Genomic DNA, 25,466 nt, shown 5'->3' with positions numbered 1-25,466 from the left:
TGACTTTGAGAAAATTACTTCCCTTCTACCTTCCCTTCTGAAGGTGCCCTCTGTGGCTCTCTGAAGGGCCCTCTGGTGCGCCGTCGGGAGACCAGGCACCAGCCCCAGCCCAAGGTGGAGCCTGAGTGCTGGCCATGCCCAGTGGAGGGGGTGTTCCTCCAGGAAACCATGGAGGGCCGGCAGGGCTGGCAAACAGCAGCAGGTGTGAAGTGAAGACGGATCATAAAGACAGATAAGGGCCCAGAGTGGTGTGGGGAGGCAGGGTGGAGATGGGCCAGGGGGGAGTGAGGCGGCCCCACCAGCTACCCAGCCCTTCCCATGATGCCCTGCACCCCTCCGCGGGCTCACAGATGCCGTTTCATCCCCTCGTGTGTCCTGGGCTCCCTGCCTCCTTGTGCTTGCCGTGCTGTCTCCTCCCCCGTGAAGTCCTTCCATGTACCATCTCCACCCTGACCAGCCCGTTTCCCTTCTCTGCCAGGGCCCAGCCTGAGGGCTGCTAGGAAGCCTACTCCATAGACCCCCAGCACTAAGGAGGATTCAGTTTTCAAAAAAAGGTGTCTGGGCCTTGGAAGCCTCCCTAGGGGCTGGGTCTGTCCACGAGAAGAACCCTGGGCTGGGAGCCAGGACAGCATGGCTGCCGTCACAAGCTCTTGCTGTCTCCCCGGGCCTCAGTCCATGCTTCTGCGCGATGATAAGCTGGGGCACTGTGACGTCTGAGGGCTGCCGCTCGGAATCCTGAGGCTGCAGGGGGGGTGCTTCAGGGCTGGGGAGGGAGAATCCTGGAGGGCTGCCTGGGTGAGAGGCTTCCTGGAAGCCTTCTCCTCTCTCTTCTCTGTGCCCCGCCTCTATCTCAATCAGCCTATTTCAGTCCTCTCCTCATTGTGTCTCCTGCCATCTTAAAGCCTCTGATTACTCCCTGCTGAGTACAGTGAAAGCCTTTCTGACTAAAGCGGAGACACCGCCCACCCCAGTCCCAGCTGGCTGTCTCCCTCTGCCACCATGTGGGGGGGCCCAGGGGCCCAACCCTGAGAGACATTTCTTCCTCAGAGTTGACTGGGTCCCCACTCACTGCAGACTCCGTCTGTCCCTCTGATTGATCTCAAGGGACACAGAGAACAGTCTGTTCCATCTCTGTGGAGTCTCACTTTCTGGGGGAGGGAGAGGGAGACAGAAAGGAGGGTTGGGGTCTTGGCCTGAATCATAATTTGTCTCCAAGAGGGATGAAAGATGAGAGTGAAGATGAGGCCCCTGGAGGTGGGGGGCTCTGTCAGGGGAGGGCGGCCTGACCTAAGAAGGGGCTCAGAGGAGTGGAAGAGGGCCTGGTGCTCTTTCCAGGCCATTGACCCCACTGACAGAGAGCCTTTTCCTCTACCCTCCGCTAAGCAAATAGTTGTTAAAGGGACGGAACCGTCATAAAGTCCACGCCCGTTCCTCTCCTGACTCTGTGTCCATCTGTCTTTATCTTCACTGGGGCAGCCCATGACCACCCAGGCACCAGGGCTGAGTCATTAGCCTTCAATCTGGACAGCTGGCCCCGGGGCTGTGGCGTTCCCTCCCCTCCAACATCATCCTGGTTGGAGGAGGCAGTCAGGAGGGGAGAGGAGGCAGGGTTGGGGTGCTGAGTTGAGGGGACGTCATAGGGGATGGGGGGCTTCCCCGGTGGCTCAGCGGTAAAGAATCCGCCTGCAATGCAAGAGCCGCAGTAGACACGGGTTGGATCCCTGGGTCAGAAAAATCCCCTGGAGGAGGGCACGGCAACCCACTGCAGTATTCTTGCCTGGAGAATCCCATGGGTAGAGGAGGCTGGCTGGCTATAATCCATAGGGTCTCAGGGAGTCGGACATGACTGAGTGACTTAGCAGGCAGGCAGGCAGGCAGACATGAGGAGGGGATGTGAGCAGTAGATGAAGCCCCAGCCCTGACTGGGTGGAGGAGACACAGCCTTGGAGTCCCCTACCCACTTTCAGCATCTTTGAAACCTCTAGGGGGTCAGCAGTTCTGGAAAGGGTGAGGCAGCAGAAAAGGGCTCATAGCAGGGTGGGTTGAGGTGGGCATGGCCTGGCACAGCCCTGCCCAGGGCTCTGGGATGTGGCCGGCCAGGAGAGGGTGGGTTACAGAGCAAAGTTCCAAGGTGTGGGGGGGGACTCCTGAGGGTGGAATATCCTTGGAAGGCCCAGTGCCTGGTGGAAGATCTGGACCCAGTCAAGGCTGACCTGCCCCAGCGCAGCCGCCCTTTTGCTGTTCCAGGGACCTCTGAGACTGCAGGCCCTCACCGAGACCCAGTTTCTGTCTCAGATTCTCCCTCTCTAGTGAGAGTTTTACTCAGCAGCCAGCATAATCAGCCTGAAATTGAACCTGACCTTCACGTTGTCCTGTTCAAGTCCCTGGGCTCCCAATGTCCTCAGGATCAAGCCTAGTTTCTCAGGGTTGTGACTCTCTGCAGCCGCCAGGCCGGTGGACACACATTCTTTCTTTCCTCTGAGCCTTTGCCATGCAGTTCTCTCCACCTGCACTTCCTTTCCTGTCTGCCTTGATAACGTCTGTGTGTCCTCTAAGCCTCAACTCAGGCATCTCCTCCTCCAGGAAGCCTTCTCCTTCTCTGATCCCACTTCTGTCCTGCACCTGGGTCAGCGGGGGCCTGCTCTTCCTTCCTTTGTCAGGGCTCCTATCTCTGCTCTCAGGCCTGAGTCTGTACTTCATTTGCTGGACGACACCATGACTCCTCTTCTTCTCTTGGTGCTCGGTACCAAACTTGACCCAGAGGGACTCTGTGAAATTAACAAATACTCTGTGGAATGGCTTTAAGCAGAATGTCCCCATAGTTAGGACATCTGCCCTGACTCTGGCTGGATTTAAGGGACCTGACAGGAGGCAGGAGGCGAGGAGAGAGGCTGCTGCAGGTCTAGGGGAGAGGTGTCTATTTGAGCTGGGCAGTGGCTTGGGAATGGAGAGCAGGGGAGAGCCGTGGGGATGCAGGGGCAGTGACTCACCCATTGGATGCGGAGGTGAGAAGAGGGAGATATCCAGGACAGTTTGAGGATAAGCTGCAGGGGACCTGGTGGATGGTTGTGCTACTTCCGGGGAAGCGGTGGAGAGAATAAGTTCCAATCAGGACTGGGGGGATGTCTGACTATTTCAGGGGCACCCAGGGCAGGCCTTCAGCCGGACTTTGAGTCCTGGAGCTTAAGAGATTGGGGGCTGGAGAGTCATGAGACCATGAGCACAGAAGGGGAGTCTTGTGCAGAAGAGAAGAAAAGCTCGGGGCAATTCCTTCATCAGGGTCCTGGCTTGAGGGCAGAGTGGGGAGGTAGGAGGAGAGAAGCCAGGGCAGCCCACAGTCTGGGGGTTGGGAAGAGAGGAGTCAGGGGTCCTTGAGATGAAGCGGCAGCGCTTACTGACCAGCAGTGCAGGGACCAGCGCCACCTGGTGGCTGACTGATAACTAGCTTACCTGAGGCCAAGTGATTGGGTGGTTTCCGCTACAAGGGGTCTGGCTGAGGGTCAACAAGGCCAATTCCTGTTTCCACGAAGCCCCAGCCTTTATCAACTTAGTCACTTGGAAACGTGGCTGCCATTGCCTCCTGCCACCCTAGATCCCTGTTCCTTCCTGGGGTGACTGGCACAGTTGGACAGCTCAAAACTGGAATCAGGCCCTCCAGAAACCTAAAGTCCAGGTGTGAGGGCTGGAAGGTGGGAGACACCAGCGGTCATCGTAGAATGTGAACCAAGGAACCAGGAGTGAACGGGTTGGATTCAGAATGTTGCATAACCCTGATTGAGGCATTCAGTCTCTTTGGTCCTTAATTTCTCTAGCTGCTGTGACCTGATCTGAGGACTCGCAGACTACCCCTCTCATTTCCTCACCTGACCTTTGCTGGGCTCCCATGAGTGACTCCACATGCACACATCAGAGTCCCAGCCCTGCAATCGTCTCTTCTCTCCAGGCCAGGCAGTTCCTACAAACACAATTAAGTGGAGGCAGCATGAGGGATGAAGAACCCAGGACAATTAATCATCAGGGAGTGACATTTGGTGAAAACTCAGGCGCTTTATTAAGCAGGAAGAGCCAGAGGCTGGGGGGTGGGGGTGGGAATGTGTGGTGAAGGCAGAGAGAAGCTCGTTCTTCCTACCACAGGCTACCCGGTCTCAGTTCCCACCCCTGCCCCCATCACACCGATGCCCTATGCCTCCTTGACATTCACATCAGTCCCCATTGGCGCCTCAGTCCCCTCCGGTCTTTAGGAAGACTCAAGCGTGCTGGTTAGCAGTATGGGCTCTGGTGCCAAATGCCTGGGTTCGAGTCCAGGCTCTACCTCTTGCTAGCTGTGGGACTTTGGACAGTTACTTAACCTCTCAGCACACTAGTTTCTCCACCTGAAAAATGGAAAATACAATGGTATTTAATCTATGGGATCATTGGGAATTCATCTATGTAGGTTGACTGGACTTCGTGGGCACATCAGTTCAGTTCAGTTCAGTTGCTCAGTCATGTCCGACTCTTGGCAACCCCATGCAGTGCAGCATGCCAGGCCTTCCTGTCCATCACCAACCCCCAGAGTTTACTCAAACTCATGTCCATCGAGTTGGTGATGCCATCCAACCATCTCATCCTCTGTCGTCCCTTTCTCCTCCTGCCCTCAATCTTTGCCAGCATCAGGGTCTTTTCCAATGAGTCAGCTCTTCACATCAGGTGGCCAAAGTATTGGAGTTTCAGCTTCAACATCAGTCCTTCCAATAAACACCCAGGACTGATCTCCTTTAGGATGGACTGGTTGGATCTCCTTGAAGTCCAAGGGACTCTCAAGAGTCTTCTCCAACACCATAGTTCAAAAGCATAAATTCTTCGGTGCTCAGCTTTCTTTATAGTCCAACTCTCACATCCATACATGACTACTGGAAAACCATAGCTTTGACTAGACAGACCTTTGTTGGCAAAGTAATGTCTCTGCTTTTTAATATGCACATGCTGCTGCTGCTGCTAAGTCGCTTCAGTCGTGTCGGATTCTGTGTGACCCCAGAGACAGCAGCCCACCAGGCTCCCCCGTCCCTGGGATTCTCCAGGCAAGAACACTGGAGTGCCATTTCCTTCTCCAGTGCATGAAAGTGAAAAGTGAAAGTGAAGTTGCTCAGTCATGTCCAACTCTTATCGACCCCATGGACTGCAGCCTTCCAGGCTCCTCCATCCATGGGATTTTCCAGGCAAGAGTACTGGAGTGGGGTGCCATTGACTTCTCCAAATATGCACATGCTGTTAAGTCATTTCAGTTGTGTCCGGCTCTGTGCGACCCCATAGATGGCAGCCCACCAGGCTCCCCCGTCCCTGGGATTCTCCAGGCAAGAACACTGGAGTGGGTTGCCATTTCCTTCTCCAATGCATGAAAGTGAAAAGTGAAAGTGTCTGACCCTCATCGACCCCATGGACTGCAGCCTTCCAGGCTCCTCATCCATGGGATTTTCCAGGCAAGAGTACTGGAGTGGGGTGCCATTGCCTTCTCCAGAATATGCACATAGGGATGCGTAATTAACTTCTGGAGTCCCCCTCCTGTGCTTAGCACCAAAAGTTGCTCCAGATGATTTTCTGTAGATTCTGATGTTTCGATTTCTACTCTCCACCCCAGATCTCCCTGGAAAGCTCAGAGAGGTTAGGTCACTTGCCCCAAATCAAGTGGTAGCTATGGTAGGCTTTAACGGAGACAGCCTAGCTCTGAGCCCTGGCTTTTACTTGCTCTGTGGGATTTGTGCTGTACCCTTTCCCATATCTACCAGCAGGAGGCACCAGAGGCCAGACTGTAGCTGCTTGCTCCTCTGCATGGGGAGGGCAGAGTCAGGGTCTGAGACTCTGGTTTTTTTTTTTTTTTTTTAATTGAAGGATAATTGCTTTACAGAATTTTGTTGTTTTCTGCCAGACCTCAATATGAATTAGCCATAGGTATACATATGTCCCCTCCCTCTTGAACCTCCTCCCCATCTCCCTCCCCACCCCACCCCTCTAGGTTGATACAGAGCCTCTGTTTGAGTTTCCTGAAACATACAACAAATTCCCATTGGCTCTCTGTTTTGCATACGGTAATGTTAGTTTCCGTGTTACTCTCTGCATACATCTCACCCTCCTCCCCTCTCCCCGTGCGCATAAGTCTGTCCTCTATGTCTGTTTCTCCATTGCTGCCCTGCAAATGAATTCTTCACTACCATCTTTCTAGATTCCATATATATGTGTTAGTATATAATATTTATCTTTCTCTTTCTGACTTACTTCACTCTGTATCATAGGCTCTACTTTCATCCACCACATTAGAACTGACTCAAATGTGTTCCTTTTTATGGCTGAGTAATATTCCATTGTGTATATGAACCACAACTTTTTTGTCCATTCATCTGTCAACGGACATCTAGGTTGCTTTCATGTTCTAGCTATTGTAAATAGTGCTGCAATGAACAGTGGGGTACATGTGTCTTTTCAGTTTTGGTTTCCTCAGGGTATATGCCCAGGAGTGGGATTGCTGGGTCATGTGGTGGTTTTGTTTGTGGTTTTTTAAGGAATCTCCGTACCGTCTTCCATAGTGGCTGTATCAATTTACATTCCCACCAACAGTGCAGGAGGGTTCCCTTTTCTCCTGAGACTCTGATTTTTGCCTTCGTCATATCCACCGTGCAGCAGCTCAGCTTGTCCAGACTCTCACAGATGTGCAGGGTCCAGCCCGCTGTGTGTCCCCAGGCTGGGGCCTGTTCCTCTTTGATCCAGAGACTGAGTGTGCATGCTAAGTCGCTTCAGTAGTGTCCGATGCTTTGCAACCCTATGGACCATAGCCCTCCAGGCCCCTCTGTCCATGGGATTCTCCAGCCGAGAATACTGGAGTGGGTTGCAGGGCCTTCTCCATGGGATCTTCCCAACCCAGGGGTTGAACCCTCATCTCTTGTGTTCCCTGCTTGGCAGGCGAATTCTTTACCATTAGCACCACCTGGGAAGCCCAGAGACTGAGAGGTAGAATCGTATCCTCTTTTCAGAGAGGCTGTGATCTCCCGGAAGCGGCTGGGCTGCAATGGACTGGGCCCCTCAGACCTGCCTGGGAAGCCCTTGGCAAGGCTGGTGGCTCCACTGGCTCCTGACACCCAAGGTAAGGGCTGGGAGCTGGGCAGGGGCAGGGAGGGACTGTGGCCCCTGCTCCCCAGACCATACCTGTCTTCTATCCCTGTCTCCATCTCTCTGTCTCCTTCTTTCTCTTGCTCTGTGTTTCCAGCAAACCCATCATCTAATTCTCTCCCTATTGTGCTACTAACCTCTCTGAGCCTCAGTTTCCTGATCTGTAAAATGGGAACAACAGAACCTGCCTTGAGGGGGTGTTGCTTGTGCTGGTGGTTAGATGGGCTGAAGTTGTCACGCTCTCTGTCACTCTCTGTTTTTCTTTCTTTTCCTCTCCATGCCCCCTGTCCGCATGTCTCTCTGCTTCGTGTCTCAGTCTCTCTAGGTCTCTGTCCTCTGTCTCGAGGTGGAAAGTGCACAAGACTGGGAGTCAGGAGACCTGACTTGCTGTGTGATCTTGGGCAAGTCACTTCCCCTTTCTGGACCTCAGTTTCCCATCTGTAAAATAGGGGTGCTCAGCCTTAACCTGCCTCCCTCCATCCCAGGGTTGCTGGGAGGATCATGAGAAGGTTGCCAAGAGCGGGGGTTTCCTTCTACGCAGGGGTTGTTGCTGTGGTCATTTTTGTCACTGCCTCAGGACCCATCTCTCTGTCTCTCTGGGTCTCTGGGTCTCTCTGTGTCTCTGTCCCAGCCTCTCCCTGTCTGTGTCTTCGTCTCCCTCCCTGGGTCCTGGCTCAGTACCTCTGAGCCTCACTGGCCCCACGGGACCACCTCATTGCCCTCTCCCCCTCAGTGCTGGTCATACCGCTGGTGGACAAGGAGGCCGGGGCTGTGGCAGCTGTCATCTTGGTAAGAGCAGTTGTGGGTGGGATGGGGAAGAGAATAGGGGAGGAAGAAAGGGGGGGAGCACTGGACGGAGCTGGGGTGTGTGTGTGTGTGTGTGTGTGTGTATGTGTGTGTTGAACAGCAAGTTGGGGTGGAGATGGGGGAAACGCAGGTCTGGGAGGAGTCTGGGAGGAGCCCTCTGCCCTACCTTGAATGGGCAGGATGAAGCTGCCTGCCCATCAGCAACTTGTGGAGGGATGTGCGAGCCCCATCTGGACTCTTACCTGGTGGAGCCTTGACACAGCTCTGACCAAGACATCCTTCAAGACGGGTTGGGGGCAGTGTCCCAAGAGGCCATGCATGCAGCCAAGTGGGAAAGGACCGAGTGACACTGAGGAGGGATGTGCAGACACCACCGACCGGACTGAGAAATGTGGGAAAGCCAGTCAGAGATGGGGGTGACTGGAGCTGGGAGGCTTGAGGAGAGGAGGCCCCCGGAGCAGGGCTGCCTGGGAAGGCGTCCAGCCCCAGCCAGACCCACATCCGAGGCTGGGACAGATGCCAAGCAACAGGGCGGGCTTCCTGGGGCGGGTGACTGGAGGGGAGGGGGCCTCAGCTGGAAGGAGGGTCGCTGCTGGGTGGAGGGAGTTGGGCCGGCGGCACCCAGAGCCAGGGCCCCTCCTGCTCTCTGCTGCCCCCTCGCGGAGCTCCCCGCTTTCGGCTCCCCCTGTGGGGTTGGGTGAGCTTTGCCGGGTCCCGGCTCTGTGTTTCCTCCAATCTCTTAGGACTGGACACAGGTTTTGAGGGTCCGTGGGGAAGTGCACCCTCAAAATCTGTGTCCAGTCCTTAGAACCGAAGGGTTAGCGCCCTCAAATCGCCGTTATTAGGGATCGACTTCCGCGGAGGGGACCACCGCCTCGGTTAAGGGCGCGGACAGATAAATGAGCCGGTCTCGGAGCGCCCGCCGGGGGACTCCTCCCGAGCTCATTAAAACGAAATTAAAGGTTTCCGAGGCGCCTGACCTTTCCCGAGCTGCTGGCGGGGGAGGGCGATGGGCGCGGGGGGCGGCCACGGGGAGAGGAAGGAAGGGACACTTGGCTTGGTCTTCTCGGAGCCCCATCTGCCTGATGGAGGGGGAGGCGTCCCCCTTGGTTTCTCCCGCAAGCTGCTCCGCCACCCCCAGCTCCTGTTCCCGCAGGGAAAGGATCTGCCGTTGGCACCCAGCTCTCAGCGCCGCTTGCTTCCCTCCTCTGGTCCCCATCTGTCCCAGAGCTGGTCGCTTGGAGGAGGACCTGGGTTAGGCACGCTGTGCAGAGGTGGGGCGTGGGAGGCGATGGCTTGGTCGCCCACCTCTGTTGAGGGAAAGGGGTCTGGGGTGCCAAGTTCCTAGAAGGACTTCCTGTGTCGGGGGCTGTGAGGGCTGGGCTAGTAAGGAAGCAGCTCCTACAATGGCAAGATGCTTGGAAGGTTGTCTTGTGGACAGGAAGAAGGATGATTGCTGTGAGCGCTGTTCACCGTGGCTCATGTCTGACCAGGAGTTCAGGCTTCAGCCTTCTCCTGGGGGTAGGAAAGGCTCTGTGTGTTGGCAACGGGGATTGGTCAGATCACTTAAATTTATGGCACCCAAGCAAAACTCTGCTCTGGGCCCTGCCTGCCCCAGGACAGGTGCTGAAGCAGAGAGAGGAGTCAGACTCATTCCTGCCTTCTAGAACCTCAGTCCCGGGGAAGGCAGGGCCACCCTCAGACCACTACTGGCCAAATGAAATAATGCTGGAGGGCCAAGGGGTGCCTCACAGTGGAGACTTTGGGACGTGGCGGGAGGGGGAACAGGCAGAGAAGAAGGGATAGGATATTCTAGGACCAGCATGAGCCGAGTCAGGGTGATGGAGTGTGGAGGGGAAGAGTGTGACACAGCAAGGCTGAGGAGTGGGGTGCGTGCTGGTGAGCAGGATGCTACCTGTGGCTGCCAGGAGTTCCTGACTGCTGTCTGCTCACCTCCTCAAACACCCTGGGCAGTGAGGAGCTCTTGAAAAGTATTTGGATTATTTGCAATCTTCCTCTCCTCCAAGCCTGGCCCTTCCTACTCAAGTGGAAATGTTCTTCTCCAGGACATCCCCTCCCCAGAGCATACAGGTCTGACACATCCTGTCTGGCTGATCCTGTCCGGCTGCTCCATGCCCCTCCCTGCCCTATGCTCCTGGGGCCACAGGATCTCACATCCTCTGAGAGACAGCATAGGCATCCCCAGACCTCGCCACTGCTGCCAGATCCCAAGGACTAAGGTTCTAGAGGGTAAAGGGAGTACCCAGGGCAGATCACTTGGGAGGGCTGACTCACCAGCTCCTCCCTTAACAAGCCCCATTCCCCTCTCTGGGTCTCTGCTCTTGTATTCATCATCCCTCCATCCATCCACTCACCCATCCATCAATTGAAGGCATATTTCTTGAGCACCGCCAGGCACTGTGCTATGCGAACATAGCAGCAGTGACCGAGACAGACCAGACGGGCCCTGCCTTCACAGACTACACAGTCTGGAGGGGTGAGGGCACCGGACATTAAACAAATGAGCAAAACAAAGAGAGAACTGCAAATGATGGCAAGTGACAGCAAGGAAACCTGGGAGCCCTGCAAGGAATATTGGGGCCTGATAGAGATGGGGTCAGCAGAGGGCTCTCTGAGGGACATGCTGTCCTGCGCAGAGCTCTGGGCTCCTGCAGCTCGCAGCTTGGGTGACTTGATTGCAGATTCTTTGCAGAGTCTTTGGCTCTGCTCTTCGATTCTGGGATAATAAGTCCCATTGAGGAGCAGGGAGCCTTTGGTCTCTGGCATTTGATGTGTGATTTGTGCCCACTCTTTCTCTGAGCTGTGCCAGCTGTACCAGTTCCTTACTTGGGGGAAGGGGTGTCCTTTAGCTCTGTTGAACTTGGTGAGGGGGTGGGCCTTTGCTGGGCTTTCAACCTTCTCTGCCGCCCTGGTCCCTACTCCTGAGAGCTCCCACTGGGTCGTAGACCCGCCCCCTAGTTAGCAAGAGTAGGTACAATTGTGCGTTCTGTTGGTGGGCAAGGAGCCGTGTGTGTGTGTGTGTGTGTGTGTGCGTGCGTGTGTGTGTGCTGATTATGTTTGCTTATCGGGAGGGGGCAGGGATGGGCAGAAGCGTGTGCATGGCTCTCCAGTATGTGAACTCAAGTATCCTGTGTACAGGTGTGAATGCGCACGTGTGCATGGTAGTCACTGTGAGTGTGTGGATGTCTTTGCACTGTGTATGTGTGCAGGTATGCACATGCCTGATATCTCTATGGGACAGTGTGTGTGTGTGTGTGTGTGTGTGTGTGTGTGTTGGGGGGCACTGAGGGTCTCCATGAAAGTGTGCCCTGTGTTTGTGCACGTGGTGGCTGGGATGGGCGGAGGCAGCCCACGAGGCATGCAGGGAGGGGCAAGCCCAGCAGGTGGAGAGGACTCAATGATTCCTTCCTTCCCTCCAGCCCTCTGAGGCTCGTTCAACCTCCCAGCTCTGACCTGGGACCAGGCTATTTTGCCAACCCCACAGCCCTAGAGGGGTCCCAACCTTCCCTTTTTCTGAGAGATGAGTCCAGGTGGCAGGAACAAGAAGGATGTCCTCCCCCATCTACTAATAGTAAAATGCCAACATGTTTCTGTAAACCATATGCAAATGAGCCATGCTCCCAGCCCCTTTCAACAACCTGTCTTATGGGAATCATAGATGGAGCCTCATCTGGAGCCTAACCTTCCACACCATTGGTGGCCCAGGCCTCTTCCGGGTCTTCCTGCCTCGAGTATTGCTCTGTCCAGTTCTCCCTACCTCGTAGACCATGGTCTGCAGATGCTAAAGTCTGCCCTGAATCCCCAGTACAACCAAGTTAAAGTCCAATTCCTTAGCCTTGCTCTCCCCCTGTACCACGGACGGCACCCCTGCCTGGGTCCTCAGCTCCTCATACCACCTACTACCCAGCAGCCTCCTGCCTGCAGCATCCTCTCTGGGCTCTGCTTGTCTTCCCAGACTTCAGTGCCAGTTTTGGAAGCTCCCCAGGTGCCCTCCCCCTCTGAGCTCCCACAGCCTTTAAGTTCCCACCCAGTCAGTCTGCCCTCTTCTTCCCCAGGTATGAAGTTCTATACCCCCCTCCATCATATCGCCCTCCTCCATCCCCCCCACCCCCCCAGCCAGGCTGTGAGCTTCCTGAGAACCTGCTGGTCTCCTCCTCTCCATCTGCTCCTGGCAGGGGACCTAGAACAGAGGCAGGCAGGCAGGGGCTGCTGAGTAGTGGGGGGGATGAAGGAGGGGACCCCAGTGCAAGCACTGTGGGAAGTCCCGCAGGTGGTGAGCAGCTCTGAGTAGGTGTCCGGAAGCTGGTGACGCAGGTGGGGAGCTTTGCTGTCAGGGCCTGCAGTGCAAACCACCGCCCCCACCATTTTCTTCACCAAGCACCCAAGCAGAGGTGGGAGAAGAGACTTCACAGAGGATGAAAGATGGGCGGAGGGGACTCCAGGTGGCTGACACAGAGAAGTTGGAGAGGGACAGGACAAGGGGTGGGGTGATGAAGATGGATCTAGAGAGGGGAAGATGTGGGCAGAGAAAGGGAGGGAATGGGCAGTGCTATCCCAACTTTGCCATTTTCTGCTCTGTGACCTTGGGCAAGTCACTCAGCCTTTCTGGGCCTTCCGTCTGAAAGATGGAAGCTTGACTTACAGGCTGGTGAGAATCACATGCAAGGCAAAGTACCTTGTCACTCCATTCATTCATTCCTTCATTTATCCATCCATTTTCCCGAGTTCTTTAGGCACAACAGATGTATTGTACATGGTGGGCTTCTTCCCCTATCCCAGACTTAGGGTTGGCTCAAATCCCAACTCAGAAAGGATGGAGCTGGGAGGCTGAAGTTAATAATACTGATTCTATCATCAGGGCCTGAAAAGCTCCATAGACTGAGAGATGCAGAGGGGGTCCAAGGTCACCCCCTGTCCCTCACTATACACCTGGCTTGTGCTATAGATGGAACAGTGGCTGAAAAGTCAGAGATCAGAAAAGTTCCACTTCTTTGGATTAGCCCTTGAAAGCTTCCTGGAGGAGGGGATTTCCCAGCCATCTGCTTGGTCCGAGGATGGACTTATCATTGAGGCCACAGACTGGAGTGTGTATGTGTTGGTGGGGACAGGTGTGTGTCAGGCATAGGGAGGGCGCTCTGGTAGAGACAAGAGGCTAGGGGAGGTCACAGCTGGTTCCCCTCTCTCTCCCCTCCAGGTGCACTGTGGTCAGCTGAGTGACAATGAGGAGTGGAGCCTGCAAGCCGTGGAGAAGCATGTAAGTGGGGGTAGGGCTGGGGTAGGATGGGGGATGGGGGCTGCTGAAGACCCTCATCACAGCTGATGGGAAGATGATCTGGCCAGGGAGATGGACAGAGCTGGGTTCCAGGGTCGCACTTTTGGGCTGTGTGACCTTGAGCAAGTCACTTAAGCTCTCTGAGCCACAGTTTTACATCTGAGAATCAGGATAAGGATAGCACTGACCTACTTAGAGTACTAGTGATATTAGGCGAGTCAGATACTTTGCCACCTGACTCATTTGAAAAGACCCTGATACTGGGAACGATTGAAGGCAGGAGAAGGGGACGACAGAGGATCAGATAGTTGGATGGCATCACCGACTCAATGGACATGAGTTTGAGTAAACTCTGGGAGTTGGTGATGGACAGGGAGGCCTGGCATGATGTGGTTCATGGGGTTGGGGAGAGTCGAACACGACTGAGCGACTCAACTGAACCGAAGAAGGAATATCTACATAATGATACTGAGGCTCTTCCTTGAGATTATGATTTTGTGACTTTAACAAGAACTCAACGACAGTGACTCCCCATGGGTTCTAGAGACAGAGCAATCTGACCCTGTTCTTGCCTTGGAAGAGTCTCGGGGCTAGGGGTGGAGACAAACCCAGTATTTATCTGATCATGGACCGAGGGACTCTCCGGGGAAAGAGGGAGCCCACTGGAGTGTGGGGGTGGAGGGCGATGGCACCGCAGGCAGAGGGAACAGCTCAAACCAAGGCTAGAGTCCCAAGGTGGCGAGGGCGATAAAGGTGGGAAGTGTGGCTTGCTGACCGCTCCGCCCGCCCCAGACCCTGGTGGCCCTGAAAAGGGTGCAGGCCTTGCAGCAGCGCGAGTCCAGCGTGGCCCCGGAAGCGACCCAGAATCCTCCGGAGGAGGCAGCGGGAGACCAGAAGGGTGGGGTCGCATACACAGACCAAGACCGAAAGATCCTGCAGCTTTGCGGTGAGGACCTGGCCGCTGCGGGGAGGGGCGGGGCGCGAACCTGTGAAGGCGGAGCCACGGGTGGGAAGGTCCGTGGGTGGGCGGGGCCTGCGGCTGGGGCGCGGCCGGGGGCTGGCTGGGACAGCAACTGAAGAAGAGATCCTGAACTGGGTGGGAGGTGGAATTGGAGGGTGCACGCCCTTGGGGGAAATCTGTGGGCCCTCTGTCTGACTCCTGCCCCGCCATCGCAGGGGAGCTCTACGACCTGGATGCATCTTCCCTGCAGCTCAAAGTCCTCCAATATGTGAGTCCCTGTGCCCCTACCACTGTGTTCCTCCCGGAACGGAAGTCCTCTTGAGCTTCCATCTCAGTACAGATTCAGATGTCCTCTCTTCTCCACTTACCTGCGAGCCTCAGAAAGGCAAAGGGTGGGGAGTGGGGATCTCCCAGATGCGAGGTCAGCCCCTCGCTGTGTCCCTCCCTCTCAGCTGCAACAGGAGACCCAGGCATCCCGCTGCTGCCTGCTGCTGGTATCCGAGGACAATCTTCAGCTCTCCTGCAAGGTGAGGGCCCAGAGCCACTGTGGGGCAGGGAGAGGGACCTGGGTCTCTGAGAGGAAAAACCTTGTCTGTCCTTTAACCAGCCCACGTCGTTCTGCCCATCAGGTCATTGGAGATAAAGTACTGGAGGAAGAGATCAGCTTTCCGGTGAGTCCTGTGTCTGTCCCCTGTGTTGGAGTCTGCAGAAGCAGTTAAAGTGGACCAGGTATTCCTGGGATCTGCCCATTGAGACTGGAATCTACTAGAATCTCTTGGAATCTGATGGAATTATCTGGACCTTCAGATCTACTTAGAAACGTTATGAGAGATCACAACCTCTCATGATCAGGATCCCTTAAGAGAAATCACTCACAATCTACAGAAAGGTTTACTTGGGGCCAGGTCACTTCTGTTGAAGTATCTCTGGGCTTGGCTCTCTTAGAATCCATTAGGATCAGTGAGAATCCTTGGATTCTGCTTTTTTCTCTCCTAGTTAGGGAAGACCCTTAAGTCCTTCATAGGGGATTCTGGTCAAGAGCCTACTCCCCCCACCCCCCACCCCCACTCTTCAATGTTGACTCCATCCACGATTTGGACTGACTGAAGAGGTAGTTGAAACTTCCAGACTTGATGAGGGGAGAGGTCTCACATGGCCTGATCTTGGGAAGAGTTGGGCCCTGACTGGCTCTCCGTACTCCCTCAGTTGACCACAGGACGCCTGGGCCAAGTGGTGGAAGACAAGAAGTCTATCCAGCTGAAAGATCTCACCTCCGTAAGCCATGGCCTGGCTGGACCAGGGGAGGAGACAGGGGAGAGCCCTCTGCCCAGTCCCCAGGGCCAGGTTCTCTGGGCCTGGGCAACCTAGGAATAGGGGAGACAAGACCCGGGAACTTTCTCCTAGCCCACCCTGTGTCATAGCACTTCCCACCCTGCCTGAGCCCTTCAGACCCTCCTGTTGCAGAGTGTGGTGGAGGGCGTGGGAGGGAAGCATGTTCTTCCTTCCCTGCCCTGACTTGCCTCCCCTCTTGCTTCTCCTTTGCAGGAGGATATGCAACAGCTGCAAAGCATGTTGGGCTGTGAGGTGCAGGCCATGCTCTGTGTCCCTGTCATCAGCCGGGCCACTGACCAGGTCGTGGCCCTGGCCTGTGCCTTCAACAAGCTCGGAGGAGACTTGTGAGTCTGGGTGAAGGGATGTGGGTCAGGAGATGGAGCTGAGAGGCTGGGCGGGACTTGACTCGGGTAACAGTGTAGGAAGGGTACTGGGCAGGGGGTGATATTCTAGCAGTGGTGGGTTGAATGGTTTGTCTGTGTAAGAGATTGAGATTATGAGAGCAATAGACCCTTATTGCTGCTCCACTGGGCTTTGTAAAATCATGCTGAGGTCCAAACAAGTTCCCCTTCTCGTTTCTACTTCCTACAGTTTGGATTATCCATGTTTTGGTACTGGCCTTCCCCCGACTTGCCATCCCTGTATTAGCATTTCTGCTGGTAACTGATGGAGGAGCGATGTGCTCTAGGATGGGTGAACTCTCTGGGACCCCCAGAACATCACTGACGTTGTGGACAGTGGCTCAAGGGAATAGGCATGACGGTGGGGCTAAGCTGAGGCTCTTCAGAGGCATTGATAGGCAGCTGTAAGAATCATGTGAAACAGAAGGGTGGGCAGGACAAGAGTCAGGTACACAGGCTTAGTCAGGAAGTATGTCTCAAGAACTGAGGTCAGATTTGGGGTATGGAAGTGGTATCACAGATTTCATGTTCCTGCACCAACTCATTAATTGCTGCCTGAAGCATTGTATTAGTTTAGTGAGAAACAGTGCTGTGATTAGCCACATCTGTCCTGGGGGCACATTCAGGATGTGAATGCTGCCACACTTGGTCCAGCATGCCCAGCAGTAGGGAGTAGTGGGCAGGTGAGGGGTTGCATTCTGATTCCAGGATGCAGAGATGCCGGGGTCCAGCCCCGGCAGGATCCAGGGAATTCAAAGGGGAGACAGCTTCGGCAATCAGGATACGATAGAATTAAAGATATAAAAAGTGGTTAAATAAGGATAGCTCAGTGAGAAAATTCAGTGGAGAAAAGAGGCTGAATAACTTGGTTTACGTGGAAAGCCAATAAAATTCCAAGACAAGGAATTTGCATCACCTACGTAGGCTGCAGGCGTCCTCCCAGTCTCCCGAAGGAGAGGAGACACTAAGGCCTCCCTGGTCAGATCTTAGAAGCCCAGGCAAAATTAGTAGGCTTGACGAGCCTCCACGCTCCAGATGGGAATTCAGCCAGAAGGTGAGAGAAAGAACGACATGGGGAGACCAAAGCTTCGGTGAACAAGGCCCGCACTTTATTTTCCAAAGTAGTTTTTATACCTTAAGTTGTGCATAGAGGATAATGGGGGAAGGGGTAGAGTCAGCAGTAAGCCAGGCTTTCTTCCTGCAAACTTATCATATGCAAAAGTTTAGGTGATTTACATCATCTTCTGGCCAGGAGGACTGTTAACATTTTATGATCCTTTCTTCAGAAAACTTATTTTTCTCTAAAGGTGATTATTCTAAAGTCAGGCGCCACCCTCCAAAAGCATTAGATAAAGTTGCATTCCAACAGGGCAAAGGTGTGGTGGGCTATAACAAGAAAAGAATTAACTCAAGGGTCCAAGGTTATAAACATTAAAGCTACTACTTACATTCCTATACACCAATTATATTAATCAGTACACTCCCAGGGACACAGTAGGTAAGGGATATGGAAACTTAGCAGAAACATTGGCCCAACAAGTGAAAAACCTTTCACCAATACAATTTCTAATCAATCTTTTAACTGCTCAAAGGAATCTGTATTTAGACATTTTGAACATCTCATGCCTCTCACAGTTGGGAGGCTGTGAACAATCACATGTGGCTGGAAGAACCTGTTCAGGCAGGCTAGAGGACCTCCAAAGGAGTTTGTGGGTTGAAACACTTGTCACACACAGGAACTTTATTAATTGGAGCTGTAAGTTAACTCTTATTTCAGAGAGAGGTGGTGGGGGACAGCCCCCTGTAAAGTCAGAGGTGTAGGTGAGAGCACAAAGCAGTAAAGTAGGCAGACTCTGGTTTTGGGGGTAGATGCTCTAGAATTTCCAGGGGGACTCCTGAGGCTCAATCCCGCCTTTGCGTATGCCAAGCCTCCTTCCTCATGACCTTTGCCACGGGTGGAGTTCCTCACTCTGGCGCCTGGCACAGAGAGATGCTGACAAGATGCTTGGCCCCTGGGGCCCAAATTGGCAAGCTGGGTTTGAGGCCTCAGAGCTCCTGCAGGAAGTGGAGACTGGAGATGTTGGGACTAGAGAGGGGTCAGAAGCCCAAGGATAGTGTCTGCAGGGGTGGAGCAGAGATCTGGGAGTCAGGTCTGAGTAGCAGGACCTGCCAGCCTGGAGGCCTGGGGAAATGAAGACAGGAACAAGGCAGGACTAATTGAGGCAGGGAGGATGGGGGTCTGTGTCATGGGGAATGGTGAGCATCCTGGTGTGGGAGTATTTGTGCCACTCAGTGAGCACACATTGAATACCTAGTGTGTCTGACCCTGTGCTGGCTGGATGGCCTTGGGTAGGCCTTTTGGGAGGGAGAGTGCAGAGTGGGAAGTCCAGCAAGGGTTGTGGCCTCTGGCTGCCAGCCTGGGTTCTGAGATGGTCCTGGACCTGGAGGAGAGGAAATAGAAGGGAAATGAGATGGGAACTGGGTGACAGCCTTGAGGCTCAGGGCAGAGACAAGGTCATCTCTAGGTTCCACATCTTTCAGGGAGTAAGTGCTGAATAATTGCATGAGCCAAGGTGGTGCTCAGCTCAGAGCAGGCACTGTAGAGAAGCATCCTGGAAGCCTGAGAACATCCCTTCATCTGGGAGTGCGATGAGGCTGGTGGCAGAGGAAGAGGTACATTTAAGACTTTAGCAGACACTTTGCAAACATCTCCCCCGTACCAGGCTCTGCATTGGATAGGGGGTGATACAGTCAGAGTTCAAGACTGGCTTCAAGACTTGATGTTTATTTTTAGGGCACAGAGCGGGGACGGTGGGAAAGGTATTCTAGGCAGAGCGAACAGTGTGAGAAAAAGCATGAAGGTATGAAAGAGCCTGAGGTTTTCTCAGAATGATGAGCATCTTACTGTGGCTGAGGCTGAGATGCCCATAGAATAGGGGAGAGAGGTGGGTGGGACCAAATGAAGGGGCCTGAAATGGAGTGGGAAGGAAGGTGGGGAGACAGACACAGCACCGTGGGGATTGGGGTCTAGACCCGAATCACTGGATGGCAAGCATGAGTGGGGGATACCCCAGCAGAGAGGAGTGCTGCAGGTAGCCCCCAAATGGGGAGGGGTCTTGGCAGGGAAATCTGGGGCTGAGAAATGGTCAGAGTCTCTGAGGAATACTCCATCTCCCTGTGATCCCCATCCAGAGAGGCTTACCCACGTCCACAGCCCAGGTCCCGCCCCAGCCCAAGTCCCACAAAGCTCCCTGGTGATAAATCATTGGGTGGCCAGATTGAATGACCTCCTCAGGACTTCAGGCCCATCTTGTCTGATGCCCGCCAGCTCCATGAATATGATATGGGCACTGCCCTGCCCACAACCACCTCAGGACTTGTGGAGGCACCAAATCGGGGCCTGCAGGTTCCAGGGAATGGAGGACAGTGTAGGAGCTGGATGAGACAGGGCAGTGCCACCGCCCCTCCCTGAGGTTGGGGGAGAGGGGCAGGAGAACACATTGCCTGCGGTTGGGCGAGTCTCCAGTCTGAGGGGAAAGACTCAGCCTCAGTCTGGGTAAATCTGAAGTCAGAGGAGGGAGACTTTGAGAAGTTTCTGGCTTTGAGAAGCAATAGTCTGAGGAGGAAAACACATTTGGGGCAGAGGAGGATTAGAGCCCACTCCCTAGAAGCCCCCCAACTCTGAGGCGGAAGCTGGCCCAAGCCGCCTGGGTGGTGAGCGGCCCCAGCAGAGGAGGGTGAGGTGAGCTGGTGGGTTTCTGGGTGGGCTTTCTGGAGGGACGGAGGTGAGGCGGAGTGGGGAGAGCAGTCTGTGGTCTGTCCCTCTGCGGCGACCCCCACCACCCGACCCTGGCAGGTTCACAGACCAGGACGAGCACGTGATCCAGCACTGCTTCCACTACACCAGCACAGTGCTCACCAGCACCCTGGCCTTCCAGAAGGAGCAGAAGCTCAAGTGTGAGTGCCAGGTGCGTGGCCTGCCTTGACTGCTCTCGGGGGCCAATTCCCCCAGCTCTCAGCCCCAGAGAGTCATCCACAAGGGAAAAGCCCATGGGTTTTGGGGCCAGTGGTGGGGAGACTACCTAGGCCCCTGGAAGTCTCTTAAAGAGGAGAACTGGAGCTCTTCAGGATGGCACCTCTGGCTGCAGGCCCAGTATGCGATCGCCCTCTAGTGTTCGGATTGGGCATCACAACAACATCTGGATGGCTAGAGTCCAAGGGGACCGAACACAGGATGCTCAGGTTTCCTGCTCACCCTCCCTGTGACTAGAACTCCCACTCCTTCCCTTAGAGCCAAATGATACAATTAGACTCTCTCAGTCTCCGGCTTGTCCCGCGAGCCCTAGGGAAAGAATGAGAAGACCCTCAGGCTGACGGAGGCAGGGGGCTGGAGAGGGTGAACCCCTGCAACCTGATTCCCTGTGATCTCCTTTTTCTCCATTCCAGGCTCTTCTCCAAGTGGCGAAGAACCTCTTCACTCATCTGGGTGAGTGCACTGCCCTCCTCCATGCCTGGCTATGGGGTGGGAGTCGGGGGACTGGTGTTTCGAGGAGGGGAGGCAGGCAGGCTTGTCAGCACTCCAGCCTGGTCTCACCACAGTCCCCCATGCTTCTCCCTCCCGCAGATGACGTCTCCGTGCTGCTCCAGGAGATCATCACAGAGGCCAGGAACCTCAGCAATGCTGAGATGTGAGTGAATCCACCCAGGAGTAGGGAGAGAGAGAGAGAGACCCTGGCCCTCAGTCATCACCTCTCTTTTCCTCCCCTCTTTATTCCCCCCTCTGTTGTCATCGTAATTTATTTGGCTTGCACAGCATGGGGGATCTTAGTTCCCCGAGCAGGGACTGAACCCACGCTCCCTACATTGGAAGCATGTCGTCTTAACCACTGAACCACCAGGGACGTCCCCTCCATTGCCTTCCTGTGGGACCCATGTCTTGCGTGATTTTTTATTTCATGCTTGTGGCCCTCACTAGATTGTAACATCCGATGACAGCAGGCACGCTGCTTGCTTTGCAGGCCGTGGGTCCTCAGCTCTTAATACAGTGTCTGACTGAGCGACTTCACTTTCACTTTTCACTTGCATGCATTGGAGAAGGAAATGGCAACCCACTCCAGTGTTTTTGCCTGGAGAATCCCAGGGACGAGGGAGCCTGGTGGGCTGTCATCTATGGGGTCACACAGAGTCGGACACGACTGAAGTGACTTAGCAGCAGCAGCAGCTGGTACATGGTAGGTGCTAGCAAAAAAAAAAAAAAATTATCCATCTTAACTAATGTCTGGAGTCGGCTAGCCCTGAGGAGAGTCTCACCATAGGTCACTCCCTCCCGGCCTCGGAAATCTAGGCTTCACCTCAAGTCCTGAGATTTGAGGGGTGGTCACAGAGGGGTGTCAGGGCCCTGTGGACCAATGCCATCTCTCCACAGCTGCTCTGTGTTCCTGCTGGATCAGAACGAGCTGGTGGCCAAGGTGTTCGATGGGGGCGTGGTGGAAGATGAGGTGAGGCAGGGCTGTGTGGGGGGAGGGTGTGGCCGTGGTCCTGGGGGCCAGGAGTCCTCGGGGGAGCAGGCCCTACGTTTGATCGTCCGCTCTGTGACCGGCCACTAACCCTTCTCTCAACTCCATTCCTGCCCCGGCAGAGCTATGAGATCCGCATTCCCGCTGACCAGGGCATCGCGGGTCATGTGGCGACCACCGGCCAGATCCTAAACATCCCAGATGCTTACGCACATCCGCTTTTCTACCGAGGCGTGGACGACAGCACCGGCTTCCGGACGCGCAACATCCTCTGCTTCCCCATCAAGAACGAGAACCAGGGTGCGGGTTGTGGTGGCTCCGGAAGAGGGCCGGGGCGGGGCCTGAAAGGATGGGGCGGAGCCGAGCAGAAGGTCCACAAGCCGTCTCTACCACCCTAGCATCCCCGGGCCGAAGGGATGGGGTTTCCCAAGCCTGTGATGTCCCTTGAGGATACCCTGGGAGGACAGATCATCAGACACGTCCACTGGCTCATCTTAGCTCCTCTTTGGTCCCCAGAGGTCATCGGTGTGGCCGAGCTGGTGAACAAGATCAATGGACCATGGTTCAGCAAGTTTGATGAAGACCTGGCTACAGCCTTCTCCATCTACTGTGGCATCAGCATTGCCCATGTGAGCGGGACAGGGGCAGGCCCATGCAGGACCCTCTGTTCTCCTCTCCACAATGGCCCTCCTTGCTCTGTCCAGATGGGTTTGCGCCCGCCCCTGGGGCTCAGAGCCCTGCTGCTGGGTTGCTGTGCAGTCTTCAGTACCTACTGGTCACTTCTGGCCTCAGTTTCCCATCAGAAAATTGGGGATACTATTTCCAATCCTGTCCAGTTAGCCTCCTAGGACTATGTTTTATTTCCCCCTTTTCCGAAAGCAACCTCAACCTGAGCCCCTGTTTAGCTTCTTGTGGGGATTGTTGGGTCTCATTGTCCATAACTGGCAGCTCTGACCTGGGAATCCGACCCGTAGATCCTTAACGCTATCCCCCCTCCTTGCTTCTTTTTCTCCATTAGGGGCCTCAGGCTCCATCACTGAAGCTGGGGCAGGCTCAGGAGAGCATGCAAAGTGCTAAATCAAGTGCTAAGAGGCCCTGGGGAGGAGGAGTGAGGGCAGGTCTGGATGAAAGTTGGAGAGGGCTCCTTACTCTGGGCTGGACCTTGAAGGCTCAGACTAGGCCCAGCATGGGACAGGAGTTGGGGGAGGTTCTATCTGATCCCTTTGTCCTGGTCCTGGGTATTTCACAGCCACCTTGCTTGAGCCCTGTCTTTCCCTCTCTCCCCCACAAGTCCCTCCTATACAAGAAAGTGAATGAGGCGCAGTATCGCAGCCACCTTGCCAATGAGATGATGATGTACCACATGAAGGTGAGCCCTGCACAGAGCTTCTACCCTCCTTCTCAGGCCCCCAGGGTCCCCTGTAGTCCCCCTGTTCCTCCCCTAGCTCCATGAATCCTCTGGTGCCCAGGATCAGGCTGGGCTTTCAGATCACCCTCTCTTGAAGATAAGAGCAGTGCCTGGGCTTTTGCTCTCCTGCTCTCCTTCGGGGCAGCCTCTCTGCAAAGCAATTTCTGGTTCAGCCCCAAAGCTGGCAGCAAGACTCAGCCCAGCGGAGAGCATGGTTCACCCAGGTGTTCCCCATGTCCAGGGATAATTCCCATCCTGGGACTGCTGACAGCTGGGAAGCCCACTCAGGGTCCTCCTGCAGCTCCCTTATGTACAGTGGTCCTGCAGTCCTAGGCAGTTCCATCCCCAGACCCTGTGCAGGACAAGCTGTCTGGAACTTTAGTTCAGAGTATGTGATGGTCATTGTTCATTTGAACATTTCGTCTCCTCTGTGTCCAAACCAAATGGCCCCAGACTTTGTGGCTGGGGTCAAAACTGTAGCAGGAAGGATTGGCTCTGGGATGGTCCTCCCCAAAGAAGGAATCTTTGAGTTATTGTCTGTGGAAGGCCGCCATGGTGTCAAGAAAGGCATGGTGTCAACAAAGGCAGAGAACACCCTTTGACAAGGAGAGGCGGTTACAGATGAGGGTGGGCCCAGGCAAGGAGGCGCAGTAGGTTGGCTGCAGGATGGCGAGGGGAGCATGGTGTTCTCCTGCCCAGTGACAACCCATGGAAGACCCAACTGGGGTGCATTCTAGTGGGAGGTCCCCGCCACTGTGGGCATTTGAGGTTGAAGATGTTGGATGGGGTGGAGGCTGTCTTCTGATGCCCTGGCTGGTCCCCTCCAGGTCTCTGATGACGAGTACACCAAACTTCTCCACGACGGGATCCAGCCTGTGGCTGCCATCGACTCCAACTTTGCCAGTTTCACATACACTCCTCGCTCTCTGCCTGAGGATGACACTTCCATGGTGAGCTGGCTCACCCTGCCTGACTGTGGAGGACGGACAGCCAGAGATGGAAGTTAGATGTGCATAGGAAATTCCTGGCAGGACCGAGTCATCAAGAGATGGAGGGGGCATGTGGTCTGCCAGCGTGGGCCACAGGGCCTGCCAAGGGGCTGGACTGGAACCAACGATGGCCTCAGGATTGGCATCTCCATCCCTGTTTTTCTAAGACTTTGTGGGAACTTGGTTCCAAGAGTTCTTAGATCTCCTGTTTCTAAGTTCATGGCTCCAAGAATGCTTGGCTGTACCATTTTTTGGTTCTCAAGTTTAAAAGTTCTAAGACTCCAACATTTTGGAGGCTTCAAGAAGGGCCAAGGTAAGGGGAGTGGGGTGCATCTTGAAACTGACAGTCTCTCTGATCCCTCCTTCTGCTCTGTCCAGGCCATCCTGAGCATGCTGCAGGACATGAATTTCATCAATAACTACAAAATTGACTGCCCGACACTGGCCCGGTGTGTACGCCCAGCCCTCCGCTCCGTGTGCCAGCAGCCCCGTCTCTGCCTCCCTTTGCCCTCTGCTCTCACATCCATTGCTCCCTGTGCTCTGGGAAGGACCTCTGAGGATGTCTAGGGGAGGCCCAGACTTGTAATGGTGGGAGGATCCACCAGTGAGAGGCAATTCACAGAACCTTGAGAAAAGGGAGGGAATGGGGCAGGACAGAGCCTGGAGGGCTTGCTGGAGGAGGAGAGCCTGAGGCCCATGTGCTGCCTTCTCCCCACCCCCAGGTTCTGTTTGATGGTGAAGAAGGGCTACCGGGATCCCCCCTACCACAACTGGATGCACGCCTTTTCTGTCTCCCACTTCTGCTACCTGCTCTACAAGAACCTGGAGCTCACCAACTACCTCGAGTGAGTGGCTGCCCCTGTGCCCATCTGGCAGCTGCTGGGGTCCCCTTCCTGGAGACAGAACTGCACCTCCTGTGCGGCAGACTTTCCAGCATTGCCTCACAGGATCCTCTTAACAGCCCAGTGTGAAAGGTACAAGGCCTTTTTCCAAGATGGGGACGCAGGTTCCTGAGCCCCTGTGCAGGTGGTTCCCGGACATGTGTGGTCAAGAGCTCAATCACTGACCACGGAGCAGTTTCCCTTCTTATAGCCATCTCCTCCAGCTGGCCCTCCTGTGGAGGAGGGAGCTGTGGCTCACCTCCGTGTCCTCTGTCTCCTCCCAACCAGGGACATGGAGATCTTTGCCTTGTTTATTTCCTGCATGTGTCACGACCTGGACCACAGAGGCACAAACAACTCCTTCCAGGTGGCCTCGGTGAGACCCTGCCCTCCTCACAGTGGGCACCCTCCCCGGGGTGTCTGGGAGCCTCACCCCTCCAGCCTGAGGGGTGGTGGGAGCTCATGAGACCAGGAGCTGGTTGAGAGACAGGAGGAGGCTCTCCCAGGCTATGGGAGACGCAGGAGTGCTGAGGGGGTGGGAGGAGCTGGGCTGTTCTGTGCCTAATATGCCTCTGGATGTCAGGAGTGATGGAGTTTTCTTTGGTTTTTCCAGAAATCTGTGCTGGCCGCGCTCTACAGCTCGGAAGGCTCTGTCATGGAGGTACCACCATTCTGCCCAGTATCCCCATCCCCATTGTCCCTTTAAGGCCAATGACTTATTAACATGAAGCTAGACTG

At 54.9% G+C, this 25,466-nt stretch overlaps 1 protein-coding gene across 6 annotated transcripts in view; it reads left to right on the top strand.

Moving 5' to 3' along the window:
- The window catches only part of PDE2A (phosphodiesterase 2A), a 96,761-nt gene that overhangs the window by 67,218 nt on the left and 4,077 nt on the right, over positions 1-25,466 (top strand). For all 6 annotated transcript variants that reach the window (XM_019975297.2, XM_070803847.1, XM_019975298.2 and 3 more), the window contains 21 exons: positions 7,005-7,114; positions 7,874-7,929; positions 13,163-13,222; positions 14,033-14,186; positions 14,417-14,469; positions 14,654-14,728; positions 14,831-14,872; positions 15,408-15,476; positions 15,747-15,877; positions 19,791-19,902; positions 20,381-20,420; positions 20,559-20,622; positions 21,360-21,432; positions 21,573-21,750; positions 21,967-22,079; positions 22,742-22,819; positions 23,686-23,808; positions 24,226-24,296; positions 24,570-24,692; positions 25,017-25,104; positions 25,342-25,389. In XM_019975297.2, coding sequence (XP_019830856.2) covers positions 7,005-7,114; positions 7,874-7,929; positions 13,163-13,222; positions 14,033-14,186; positions 14,417-14,469; positions 14,654-14,728; positions 14,831-14,872; positions 15,408-15,476; positions 15,747-15,877; positions 19,791-19,902; positions 20,381-20,420; positions 20,559-20,622; positions 21,360-21,432; positions 21,573-21,750; positions 21,967-22,079; positions 22,742-22,819; positions 23,686-23,808; positions 24,226-24,296; positions 24,570-24,692; positions 25,017-25,104; positions 25,342-25,389 — 1,861 coding nt within the window. The remainder of the gene's footprint in view (positions 1-7,004; positions 7,115-7,873; positions 7,930-13,162; positions 13,223-14,032; positions 14,187-14,416; positions 14,470-14,653; positions 14,729-14,830; positions 14,873-15,407; positions 15,477-15,746; positions 15,878-19,790; positions 19,903-20,380; positions 20,421-20,558; positions 20,623-21,359; positions 21,433-21,572; positions 21,751-21,966; positions 22,080-22,741; positions 22,820-23,685; positions 23,809-24,225; positions 24,297-24,569; positions 24,693-25,016; positions 25,105-25,341; positions 25,390-25,466) is intronic.

Source organism: Bos indicus, chromosome 15 (assembly GCF_029378745.1).
Source record: "Bos indicus isolate NIAB-ARS_2022 breed Sahiwal x Tharparkar chromosome 15, NIAB-ARS_B.indTharparkar_mat_pri_1.0, whole genome shotgun sequence".
In the NCBI taxonomy this organism is placed as follows: domain Eukaryota; kingdom Metazoa; phylum Chordata; class Mammalia; order Artiodactyla; family Bovidae; genus Bos; species Bos indicus.
Note: the sequence above shows the minus strand (reverse complement) of the source record. Positions and strands in the feature narration are given on the sequence as shown.